Source organism: Adiantum capillus-veneris, chromosome 9 (genome assembly GCF_014529385.1).
Source record: "Adiantum capillus-veneris isolate H3 chromosome 9, ASM1452938v2, whole genome shotgun sequence".
Lineage (NCBI taxonomy): Eukaryota > Viridiplantae > Streptophyta > Polypodiopsida > Polypodiales > Pteridaceae > Adiantum > Adiantum capillus-veneris.
This window is the reverse complement of record NC_140939.1, coordinates 42,887,072-42,900,382: the sequence shown is the minus strand read 5'-3', so window position 1 is coordinate 42,900,382 and position 13,311 is coordinate 42,887,072. Positions and strand designations below refer to the sequence as shown.

The 13,311-nt window shown below is 39.8% G+C and overlaps 1 protein-coding gene across 1 annotated transcript; it reads left to right on the top strand.

Moving 5' to 3' along the window:
• Positions 1-3,533: 3,533 nt before the first annotated feature.
• On the top strand, positions 3,534-9,905 carry LOC147450414 (putative boron transporter 2). Its single transcript, XM_086519646.1, has 13 exons — positions 3,534-3,672; positions 3,765-3,847; positions 3,961-4,153; positions 5,441-5,579; positions 5,677-5,842; positions 6,207-6,373; positions 6,751-6,924; positions 7,021-7,116; positions 7,202-7,339; positions 7,559-7,878; positions 8,921-9,191; positions 9,570-9,699; positions 9,781-9,905. Exons 1-13 carry the CDS (start codon positions 3,569-3,571, stop codon positions 9,795-9,797), a joined length of 1,998 nt encoding a protein of 665 aa, XP_086375772.1. The 5' UTR covers positions 3,534-3,568; the 3' UTR covers positions 9,798-9,905.
• Positions 9,906-13,311: the final 3,406 nt, after the last annotated feature.

Here is a 13,311-nt window from a genome sequence, read left to right as displayed (position 1 = left end):
GTATAATTTCATTTGGAATGCGTTAATGGATACGCAATTGAAGCTTGTCAAGGTCCACACTGATGACAACCCAACGGATGCTCTCACAAAGAGCTTAGGTGCAGAGCAATTTGCACATTGCATCGAGTTAATGGGTAGGATGAACTCCGTTGTACAAGGGTGAAGCAGACCCATTGACAAACTAAAACAAAAATTTTTTTTGATACTTTCATAAGAAAAGTAGGTCTAATAAGCATAAAAAACAATAAAACAATCTAATAAAATGGACTTTTATGAGGTCCCTAAATGAAAGGACTCTTTCACAAATTAAAATATTGAGAAAAGTTTCAATGGGTCAATACTTCACATCATCGAATCAAAATCCTTTGAATGCGCTCCTTAATCCCTTGTTCTCTAAGGCTTTTTTTCAGAGGCCAAAAACATATGGAAATTCATTAAGCTACTGGTGATTTTTTGGACTATATATGTGCAAAATTCATTAACCTACTCTTAATGTTTTGGACTACATAAATCTGTAGTAAAGAGCATTTTGGGTGCAATTGACCATTAGATAAATCTCTCTAACTATGCATATAGCAAGCTAATGATGACAATCTTTTTAAAAACTTTTTTTAATAGGCTTTTGTGAGAGGGTGTTGACATTTGTTTAACCCCCTCTTTAAAGAAGGGCATTGGGTATGGGGTGACACACAATCTTTCCCATCCTATTTCACTTTATTTTTTCTCACAATTTTTTAACAATGCTTTCGAGTGTTTTTTCAGCCATTATTTTGTATGCTTTTGGAATTATTGTGAATATAATACTTTATTGTGACAAACAAATGTTTTAAGATGCTAATGTCATTTTCTTATCTTATCTCTCACAAAGAAGCTTCTTATTATTAAATTCCTCTCGATAATATTTTATTATTAAATTCTTATCAATAGCATTTTTTTTGAAATTCCAATCCATGCCATTTCCAACAGGAGAAGACTCAAAATATCAAGAAACAAGGAGAAAGAGTATCTCTTTAAACATTACTCCCAACAAGGTGAAAGTTTCCTTTGGCATTCTAAATTAATAAAACGAAAGAGACATCAAGCCATGCAAAGCTTTGAAATAAAGGGAGTGACAATGAACACATCAACCCACTCACTGAAAACAAATAAAAGATTTCAATTGTTCACATGAAAAAGTAGGTTCAATCAATGCAAAAAATAATAATTTTTCAAATGTACGATGAACTCTCTTCTTTTCTAAGACTTGTTTTAGAAAGCCAACAAAATAAGAGCGAAGAAGGTCCGCAAATCTATACGATATACAGAGAAAGGTAGATTTTGTGGATGCCCTTGAAACTTGCAATCCTTCCAATTCTATGGATATAGAGGTTGGTCCTTGCCACCGCCTCTTGGTTTTATGATGCCACTTGGGATGTTAATGATGTGTGTATCCTACTTCTACATGAAACTCTAATGTTCTTTGCTTGCTTGTTATAGGTAGAAGTGACAAAAGAGCTTTGCATGCACAAGGAAGATTGGAGCCTAGTCAGTAAGAAGTGTCAAGGTTTGGGCAAGTGGTTGATCATATCAAATTGCTCAATGGGATAACAATTATGATGTTATAGACAAACCACCTAAAGCAAGTGCATGTGACTCTTAGAGTCTTCTGGTGGTCTCTTCTCCATGTGTCTCTCTCTTTGTCTTTGGGTACTCCTTTACACACTTACACACACACATACACACACATTTGTCTTTAACAACATGGTGATCTTGTTGTATTGATGAAAAGAGCTGTGTAGCCTTTCTAGCTCTTGTAAGTCAAAATGAAGTGTACTTGTTGGTGGTGGTGTGAGATACCCCTATACAAATGTGGATTATTCTAGTAGAGAACAAAGTCAAGCTCACTTTAAAATGTTTACCCATAGCTGTAAGGTGAGCAAGAAAGCCCGTTTCTGTAGACATCTCTCCAACATCCCCGGCACGCTCGTAGCTCTCTCTTTCCAAGTAGCAGAGGACGTGTAGCAGGTGATAAGCTTATTACATGCCAGACGTAAGGATGATGCTTTCTTTTTGGTGTTGACGGCAGAGCGTGCATGTAAAGGACCTGTGCGGGTATGGGAATGGGTTGTGTGTGTGTGTGTGTGTGTGTGTGTGAGAGAGAGAGAGAGAGAGAGAGAGAGAGAGAGACTTCCATACTTAAACCTGGCCCAGTGTCACACGATGCATGCATCGTGGACGGTGGTTTCGTGTTTTTTTTCCCTTTTTGTTGCGAGGCCTTTTAAATTAAGCTTTTTTTGTTGTCTGCTTGCTCATCAGAGGGCTATATGTGTATGCGTACCATCCACCCTCATTGTGCAAGCAAGCCTCCTTGTGGTGCTCTATACCAAGCAATGTAGTTGCACATTGGCTCTTCATCAAGGCTGGGTTATATTTGCAATCTCCACACACACACACACACACACACACACGCCCGCGCGTTTGTTTCTTGCTTCACCATGTAAATCACACCAGACTTACGGAAATTTGGAGCCCATTGCTCCTAGAGCCATTTCGTGTGAGTTAATCTTTATAACTGCCAGAATGTAAAGCACTCAGGGAGCTTGTGAGGTTTTTGATCTCAAGCTGGAAGCATCAATTCAGATCAGATTGCCAGTTCAGTGTTTGTTTGTAGCTTCACCATGTAAATCACACCAGGCTTAGGTAGATTCAGAGCCCATCACTCCTTCCATGTGAGTCAATTTTTACAACTGCCAGAATGTAAAGCATTCAGGGAGCTTGTGAGGTTTTTGGTCTCAAGCTGATTGTGGGTTCAGTTGCAACCATGTTACTGTGAGGCTCGCAGCGTTACAAATCCTCATCTTTTGAATGAGTTTGATATAAGGTATGTACATCCCATTCAACTTGTCTGCAAACTCTTGTTATGTACCCATGCGAGTTTTCTCAATTAGTGCTTTTGTTTTTACATGCGAGGTGGTTGTTTACTTTTCTTAGGGTTTGTTTCTTCAGCAAGGGGAACTCAAAATCTTGTAAAAGAAGTACACCCAAGGATGGTGATAGCCTCCAATGGATCTCACGCAGGTGACCTTGCAAGTGTCTGGATTGTAATGAGTTGAGAGTTATTGATTGTATTGTTTATTGATGATCTCCTCGGATTTATCTAAGTGAAAGTATACAATAAGTTGTACTTACATTATAGTTCAATCAGCTTACACATGATTGCTTGTGGGAACCCCAGGCTGCTGCAGACTCATATAACAACGTGTGTTGAAAATTACTCTCCATTGGCAACATAGCTGATCGTTCAAAATGCGGAACAACATGAGATCTTTCAACCATAAAAATGCAAGGTTTGACCTTGTCGTACTGAAGGGAAGCTTTGCTTACCATATCTATTGAAATCTTTGCTTTCAAACTTAGCCATATTCGAAGTATGTTAACTACGCAATAACGTTAAGCTCGACTTCCATCGATATACTAACGATGACAGAGATTGTGTCATTGCATCTAATAATCAGAGTTAAAGATCCCAATGTATAGAGAGTGCTATCCCTTGTTGGATATCCACAGTACTTTTTTCTAACTTTTTGAGATGGAAGAGACTTTTGTTCCATTTCGTGGCATTATCAACGATTTGAGAGGGCGCTTGAATTGTTACAAGGAGGATTGGGTTGGTGGCTTCACCTCTGGTTATAGGTTTGCCACTTGTATATCTGCTCAATTGTAAGTTATCTTGTGACCTCTTTCATTATTTAGTTTGGTTAATATCCTTTCTGTGAATTGAACAGAATTTTTGCTCCAACGACATACATATTTTTCGCATCAGCGATTCCTGTCATATCCTTTGGAGAGCAACTTGAACGAGCAACCAGTATGAGTGCTACTCATTTAGTATTAGCTTTTCACACGGCATTAAATTTGGTAGCTTTTGTTTTGCATTTACTTTTTTTTTCCGTTGTGTTTACTAAGACCTCGCTTAAACAGATGGGGTCCTAACAGCTGTACAAACATTAGCCTCAACCTCTCTGTGTGGCATTGCGCACTCCATCCTAGGGGGTCAGCCATTGCTTGTGCTTGGAGTAGCGGAGCCTACGGTTATAATGTACACGTTCATGTATGATTTTGTGAAGGATAAGAGCGAAGTCGGGCCACGGCTGTTTTTGGCTTGGGCAGGATGGTACGCACTCTGCTCAAGCATTCTCAAATTTAGTAGTCTAGACAAATGTGATGTCAAGCATGCCTTACAGCTTCTGGTCTTCTAAATTTATGTCATCATCTGTGGCTTGTTTCACAACAATGATCTTAGTTTCTCATCTACTGTAAGGATTTGAAGGGCTCCCTATTCTTTGGCAATGAGAAGTTGCGCACCCTTCCCTATGGAAATGAATATGTTCATATTCCCTTCTAATGACGAAATATTACAAAAATTACATGCCAATTTTTTAAACTCATTGACATGTTTGGTGAAGAATATATGCGGAGGGTAGGGTTTAGTGAACAAAATAAGTAGTCTCTGTTTAGAAGCCTTATTAGAGGTTTGAAATACACTTAAACAAGAAGAGACTCCTGTTTTACGTTTACTTTCCTGTTTTCATTGCTATAGCATGTCTGTATTTTCTAAATTAGATGGCTATATCAATGTACTCCCCTTCCATTGACACATACCCTATTTTATTCCCCTTTCCTATAGAGAGGCAATTCCTAAACAAGCCCATTAACCAACGGGCTCATGAAAATTTTGACCTTCATATGACGGAAAAAAATGGCCAAAGAGGAGCACATGGGAGTCAAATCCTACCATGGGCTTGTTCCACAACAGTGATCTTAGATAGAATCTTATCCCAAAAACTGTACCATCGATGTAAAATTTAATTTCTGAAAAGTCAGCTAGTGAATGATGGAAGCACATACTGATTTTCAAATTTTCTGGTCAGGAAGGAGCATGAGGCATATTTGTTTTAGGGAGAAATGAAATGAAATGAAATGTTATATAGTTGTCCGACAAAGAGTAGTTGACAGCAAAAGAGTAGCCCTCACCATCGCTACCAAAACCACATGCATGCAACACATTTCGAGGACTTGTGCGGTGGAAAAATTCATTCTTGTAAATCCCCAGCCTATAATGCTTCTTCAACATGCAAAATTGTAAACCAACGGCCAGGAATTTGTCTTGGTGTATGGAGAGTGCAAATCTCAACCGAATCTCTCCCCACCGCAAGAACAGATATGGTAGAAGAATAAAGACGAGCATTGCAGAAAAAAAGAAACATTCTTACCACATGATCAATGTCAGAAAATAATGCACACAAATCTTTGTATCTGGCACTGTTTTCTATGACATGAACTTTTTTTTGGGGCTGGTAGTGTATTTTCAAGGGGTTGACTATGCATACCTTATTACAAATCTGCTTTCGTATGCGTTGAGGTGAGATATTGAAGCCTTGCTACATGACAATTGCCACAGGGTTTGTATTTGGACCTCATTTCTGTTGCTCTTAATGTCAATCTTCGGGGCATGTTCACTCATCAATAGATTCACTCGAGTGGCTGGGGAGCTCTTTGGTTTGCTGATAGCCATGCTATTCATGCAGCAAGCTATCAAGGTAGCAATATAGCTCCTCAATCTGAACCTTTTTATTCTTTGGCTGATATGGACACTTGTGTACAATGGACCTTCCTAACAAGAAGCTTTATTGCTAGGGACTTGTTGAGGAGTTTCGAATCCCTGAGCAAGATGATTCTAACCTTCCACAGTTTCAGCCCTCTTGGCTTTTTGGAAATGGGATGTTTGCTCTCGTTTTATCATTTGGGCTCCTTTTGACAGGGTTGAGAAGTAGAAAAGCCCGCTCGTGGCGCTTTGGATCAGGCATGGTATCTTCTTACTTGCTGATTTGCAGAGTGCAGTCACTCCTGTTACTTTACAAAATAAACCCACATCTTGCTCCTTACTCATTGAATCATAGATAGACCTCATTGAAATTGCACAAAATGTATGTTTCTACTTTTGCCTCATTATTTATATGAGGCAATGACCATTGTAGGCGCAGTTTCTAGCTGTGCAAAGTAGACTTCTATGAAGAATTTACATGTAGATAATTTATCGTGAAATTCAATATCCTTGTGACCATTGATGCCATTGTGTCAGTAGGCTCATTATTGTTGGAGGCTAATAATGATTCGTCTCATTTTGTCAAATATTCCTGAATCAGTCAATGTCTTCAATTTTGTAGGCTGGTTGCGTTCATTGATAGCTGATTATGGAGTGCCTATTCTGGTACTCATCTGGACAGCAGTGTCATATGCACCTACAGGGCATGTTCCTGGAGGGATTCCACGGCGCCTCTTTAGTCCTAACCCCTGGTCTCCTGGAGCTACAAAGAACTGGACTGTGATTACGGTGAGCTCATTTGCACAATTCAGCCGATGATGTTCCTCTTGTCTTGTGGATATCCTAAATCATGTATTTTCTTCACAAATTTTTTTGCTCTTCAAGAAATAGTCAACTCTCTCACATATTGTACGCCTGTATCGTGCTGAGAGGCACAAGCCTTGTTTTGTTTTGCTTCATATTTTTTCCTTCTTCCTCTCAGGACCTGCTTGAGACTCGGCCAATAACATTCCTCGTCTTGTGGATATCCTAAATCATGTTGCTTCACAATTTTTTTTTTGTTCTTTAAGATGTAGCCAATTTTCTCACACATTGTACGCCTGTATCGTGCTGAGACGCACAAGCCTTGTCTGTTTTGCTTCATATTTTTTTCTTCTTCCTCTCAGGAGCTGCTTGAGGTTCCGGTGGTGTTCATTTTCGTTGCCTTCATCCCAGCAACCATGATAGCAGTGCTTTACTACTTCGACCACAGTGTGGCATCTCAGCTTGCTCAACAGAAAGAATTCAACTTGCGCAAGCCAGCCTCCTTCCATTATGATCTGCTTCTTCTGGCTGGACTGGTCTCAACTTACTCTTTACTATGTTATATTTTTAATGTTTGCGAAGGTTTTTCAATGCAAGCTTATTTTAGAGTGAATTGACTGTATGCATTTTAGGTGATTGTTTGTGGTTTGCTTGGAATACCACCTTCAAATGGTGTGATACCTCAGTCTCCAATGCACACAAAGAGCTTAGCAACACTGAAAAATGAGGTAATTTGCATTTTCCTGAATAGATGATGGACAAAAGAGTTGGCCTACACAAAAAGAAGATTGATATATGTGTTTTTTCTTGAAGATGGTACGAAAAAAGCTCGTTCAAACGGCCAGAAAGAGCATTCAAAATAACTCGTCTCTGGGACAGCTTTATGGAGACATGCAAGAAGCCTTTCAACAGATGCAGACTCCCCTAGTTCATCAACCAACATCTTCTTTGGTAATGCGTAATCAGCAGAGGTGCTCCCTTTGTGTGCTTGTCGAATGTTGATGTTATAAGTGCAAGATGGAGAGGATCTCATCTCTCAGTAGAATTGCTTTTGTGAGAAAGCTCTAGTACTGTCTTCGGTATGGTCAATTGGGATATGCAGTGTGAGTCCTAGACGAGAGTACTTCAGAGCTATCATGTTTTTGAAGACTCATGTTCTCTGTTGTACAGGCTTTGAAAGAGCTGAAGAGGAGCACAATGCAGCTAGCAGCCGAATCTGGCTCCATAGCTGGTCCAATTGATGAAACTGTCTTTGACCCCGAAAAAGACGTGGATGATCTTCTTCCCATGGAGGTTAAAGAGCAACGTTTGAGCAATTTATTGCAGTCTTTGATGGTGGGAGCATGCCTTGGTGCAATGCCTATCCTCAAGAAGATTCCCTCCTCCGTACTCTGGGGCTATTTTGCTTTCATGGCTATTGAAAGTCTGCCCGGAAATCAGTTTTGGGAGAGGCTTCTCCTACTGTTCACAGCTCCAAGCCGTCGCTACAAGTGAGTCCTTTTGCACCATTTTCTGGCAATTATTTTCTTTGCGTATTAACAGTTTTCTTTGTGCCACGAAATTGAGGAATCAGAAGTCAAAATTAAGTCCAAAACAGTGAGTGACTATATCCTGCCAAAACCGCCACAATATTTTTTACGTCTCCATGGTGGAGTCAAGACAGATTCAAGTGTAGTCATCAGCTTACGCCTGGTGTAGTCCTGTGAAAATAGATGACACAACTACAGATCAGTATCTTCATCTAGTGCATTGCTTAACCACCTATCAATAGCTTGCCATAAGCTTTTCTTTCAGCAGTGAGTTTGTCCAATGCACTATGCCACTGGGGAACACTCAGAAATTACCATTTCATCTGCAAAATTCTAGGTGCCACTGCCTCTTATGCATGGTTTAATTCACTATCAATGCTTGCTAGCTTGAAAAAAATGGATGTAAATTTTAAAACCATCGAAGGTAGTAGGGAGAAACTTCATACATACCCATGAATTTACAATTGCACATCGTTGTACATGACTCCCTCGAGGACCTCCCCAATAGGGGAGGAGGATACACCCATGGAGAATGCAGCCTGTGAGCCTCGAACGCTCAACCTTGGGGTCGCGTCACGAAGGCCTCACTATGCATGTGATTGCATATAGCATGGCTTCATCCTCTATTAATGCTTGTTGTATGCATGCAATTGCAGAAGATTGGAAAAGCTGTAGCTGCTACTGCATTTAATGCTTGGCTTAACGTAAAATTAGTGATTGCCCCCACTCACAGTAAGAATTTATCCCAATGCCACATGCCATTGGGGAGCAAATGGAGAAGCATTCATTCCTTTGGAGAGTCCTAGCTCTATTACTTATCAATGCACTATTGAGCCCACCATTGGGCATGAGTCTATAGAGTAATTGTGAATGCAAAGCATGAGGGGAGTCCAGCATTGGCTCTAATCAATTGGTGAATCGATGCTAATTGTCTTTATGATGCCATCTAGCATCAAAATTGCATGGACAAACTTACACAATGTTTGCTTGTAAATGCTTACAGGGTTCTGGAACATGCCCATGCCTCCTTTGTGGAAACAGTACCCTTTAAAATGATCGCCATCTTCACTATATTTCAGCTGCTCTATCTTCTATCATGCTTTGGCATCACTTGGATACCAGTGGCGGGAGTTTTATTTCCTTTATTAATTATGCTTCTGGTACCCATTCGACAATACATACTTCCCAAGTTCTTCAAGGGGCCACATTTGCAGGAACTAGATGCGGCGGAGTATGAAGAGGCTCCGGCCTTAACATACAACATGGCAATGAGAGTATGATTTGTGGTTTCTTGCAAGTATTTTCAGCTAAATGTGTGTGTGTGTGTGTGTGTGTGTGTGTGAGAGAGAGAGAGAGAGAGAGAGAGAGAGAAAGAGAGAGAGAATCTCCATTGCTCCTTAAAGTAAGGGCATGCAAGCTTGAACACTCAACTTTAAATTCCAAAAACTCAGCTTGTTATATATAGTCCCTTGCTATGTGAGGAATTCTTTGATAAAATAATAATAATACAAAAGAAATATAGCAAAGGGTGGGAATTGTCACTCACGCACTGGTTACAATGATAAACACAATGAGATGCCTCCAATTTTACCAAACAAGAGTTGCATATCTTAGTATTCCATCAACTGTTGATAGCTTGTTATCCTTTTCAGGAGGCTGATTTACAAGGCATGGGAAAAGCACCGGAGCAAGAGGATGATGAGGAGGTCTTGAGTGAGAGGTTTACCCCTAGCCGTGGTGAGATCAAGCGTCGTCGAAACCCTCTCAAATTGTCATCTTCAAGTATGTTTTCATGTCTGATCAATCTGATTATATGTATGAAGCTTCAAATTCTTCAAGCTTACAATTGTTTTTCCTTTGCAGGCCCTCAAATGCCCTAACCTGCCAAGCACAAATTTTGAAAAAGAAAAAAACATGTAATTAGGATTATTTGTATAGTATTTAGGCATAATAAAGGTGGAAGTCGAGCTAACAAATTTTTGAGTTTATCTTTCATGGAGTGTTATGGAGGTTAAATGAGTGGGGCAAAAGTTGAATCAAAGTAGCAAAATGAACAAAGAGCCAAGACATTTAATATTAAAGTAACAAAGGTAAAGGTAGGTCTATTCACATGAAAAGGCAGGTCCAATCACTAAATGAAATAACAAAATTTCAAAATGTCCGCCTAACTCTCTTCTCCTGTAAGGCTTCTTTTAGAAAGCCAAAAATGGGGGTGTTGAAAGGGAAGTGTTGGAATTTATAGAGTGAGTTTGTAAATGGTGTCACAAGCTTGGGCACCCCAAGTCGAGAATCCAACACGACATACGAGAGAATCACTTGAAATACTTCACAACTTTAAAATCATAGTTCAATTCGGTCGACACGGTTCGGTGTAGTTTCGTGCCCAAAGAGATTGGCTCCAAAGATTGGCGTCCCTTTCAGTAATTCTTTTGTATTAATGCTTGATCAAAATACAACTCCCACGGGTCCTCTGTCCTCAGACTCTGTGTCTAGATGCTATGAAGAGTGAGGGCCCCTTTTTTTTCTTACAAGGGATGCCAAATGTAGAGCCCCAAAAGAAATTAAACTCAAAAGCAAAGAGTTTCAAAAGCAACTGGTCCTCAAAAACTGTCAAAAAAGCTTCAATGCCAATTGCAAAAATTTGTAAAGGTTGCCACATCATCAGTCAACGCAAAATCAGGGTTTTCGTACAATGTCACGTCAGTCTGTCGTACGGTCTTGCCACATCTGCCATATCCGGGCAGTATTGCCACGTCATCATTTTGTGACAATCCCCCTTTTGAAAGAATTATAATCGCCCTCGGTTATGCTTGCAAATCAGACATAAGCCATATACCAGTTCAACAGACACTGACTCTAAGTATCAACGCACTAGATGACACAAATCTAACACTTGTACAAAGTCGACAGCCACGTCACATCACATGAAAGATCAAATCAATCATAAAAAAATTAATTCCAAATCTCTGACCATGATTGCCAGCAACGTATTTAGTAATCGCATCTAGTTCTATCTCGGACTTCACTGATGTCGAATTAACTAATCCTTATTGCGTTCATGTCTATAGAGATTTTTCACTTAACCATTGTCGTGTGTGAGTAATCATTCGCCTCAAGCACTGTCATGTGCGAGTAATCATTTTCGAGGATCCCAGTCCATCACTAAGTTCATACTGAACATAGGTCCAATCATTCAGTCCCAGAGCTGTGTGGCCATTTCATCCCACAGGAACTCTTGATGTACGCATGTTAGTTCCATTGAATCGGTCGTGATTCAATCATCAGGTTCATTTGGGAGCTCTCATTGCTTTAAAATCATCATCATCTCATTTTTAATCATGTTATCTGTTCAGCAGGTTCTTTTAGAAAACATTTGTTTTATTTAGAATTTAAAATCATCTTTCAAAAAGCTTTACTTCGTAAATTTATAAAGCAAAATAATGCTAGTTCATCTATAATTTTCTATGTGTTTTGGAATGAGTATCGTCTCGTCCTGCTGTCCTTTCAATCTGTCAGTCGTCCTGGTTCTTGTGCCTTTTTGGGGCACTGTGTAGTGATATGTCCTTGTTCTCCACATTCAAAACACATTCTTGCTTTGAAATATTCATCTCTCTGGTCTTCTATCAGTGGAGGTCGTCTATCTCTCTGTCGTTTGTTTCTGTTCTGACTTGTCGATGGTTCGGTGGGTAAGTCAAGTTACCCGAATGTATAGCAAAACCCCGCTTCACATGTCCCACCAACTGTTGTATATACTCAGACTTCTTTTCAAGAGAGTAGGCTTGGATCTCTTTAGGAAGTCCACAAGAGAACCGTTCAATCTGTTCCTTAAAAAATGATATTCTTAAAGGATGACAGGTAGAAAGACATCCCAAAACCTCTCACAGTAAGAATCCAAAGACTATGTCTTGACCATCTGAATATGGCTCCAATCAGTAATCACATCTCGTTTGTATTCTTGTGTGAGCCATGAAGAAATAAAGAGTTTCTTGAAAAGGCAGGTCCAATCATTAAATGAAATAATAAAATTTCAAAATGTCCGCCTAACTCTCTTCTCTTGTAAGGCTTCTTTTAGAAAGCCAAAAATGGCGGTGTTGAAAGGAAAGTGTTGGGAGGAATTTTTAGGGTGAGATTGTAGATGGTCAAGGTGTCTAATTATTCATCATATATAATAAAATTGTCCTCATCCTAATGTCCTCTAATTATACATCATATATAATAAAATTGTCCTCATCCTAATGTCCTCTAATTATTCATCATATATAATAAAAATATTCTCATCCTAATGTGAGGCATGTGAGCACATTGAAGGAGGTATCCGTGACTCCCAAGGTGAGGAGGACCCTTAGCTTCAAGGTGGTCAGCTCCATTGTGTGAAATGGAAGGCTTTGCATAAGCAAAACTAAAATTGAGGATTTTCGACGTAGGCATGGCATCTTTTTTCAAAAATCTCAATATCTTTTGTGCATCATGATAATGTGTTGTTATATTATGCCCAAGCAATCAATTTGCCTCGCGTTATCATCGTAGGTTTCTCACATGAAGATTGTGCCAATATAAGTTTGACAGACAATTACATGCACACATCTTTCTGATAGGAAACTTCACTTCTGGCAAGGCTTGATCCCACAACTTACAACATGCTTTGGAAACGATTGAAACAAAATTTTATTCAAAACAATTTGTCTTTAGTATACTACTAATTTGAAGATAACTGCTATTGATGGCATTTTATCCTTAACTAATATATCCTGTTAAGAGTAGAAACTAGTTAAAGCTAGGTAAATGTTGAGACTCCTTTTTGGAACTTTAATGCCAAGTTGAAATGAAATTTATATCATTAGTACCCTTTGTGCGCGTCTGTCGCACGTGTCAATGCAAGGAACTTGCCGATACACTATATGCGAGCCACAAATGGATCCAAGCACGCAACTAGCTTATACTAGTAAGCTCAAAGATGACGATGGTGTGTGTCACTCACCGCTCTACGCTTGCTGTCGTGGAGGATTCCTCACCGCGAAGAAGAAGGAGCCGCCGCTATGCTGTGCTCAACCGCTTTGCCGCCGCCATGCCGTCGTTGCAATGCTCGATCGCACACTCTCTCTCTCTCTCTCACGCATACACACACACACAAAGAGGTGAAGAAGAAGAAGATGGAGATGGAGCAAGAGCACTCTTCAATTGCACAAATGAGAGAATCCGTGAATTTTAGGTTTAGTTGACTTTTATATGAGCTCGTCCCATTCACACTTAGGCGCCCATCCTGAGCCAACTAATCCTTTGAATGTTCCAGTTAGAGTGCGGCTCTCATTGGCGATCACTCTTACCTTTTTCCTATTGGACCGAAAAACCCGGTACCTGACTCTACCAAATAATTACGACGTCCGTTGTAGGTGA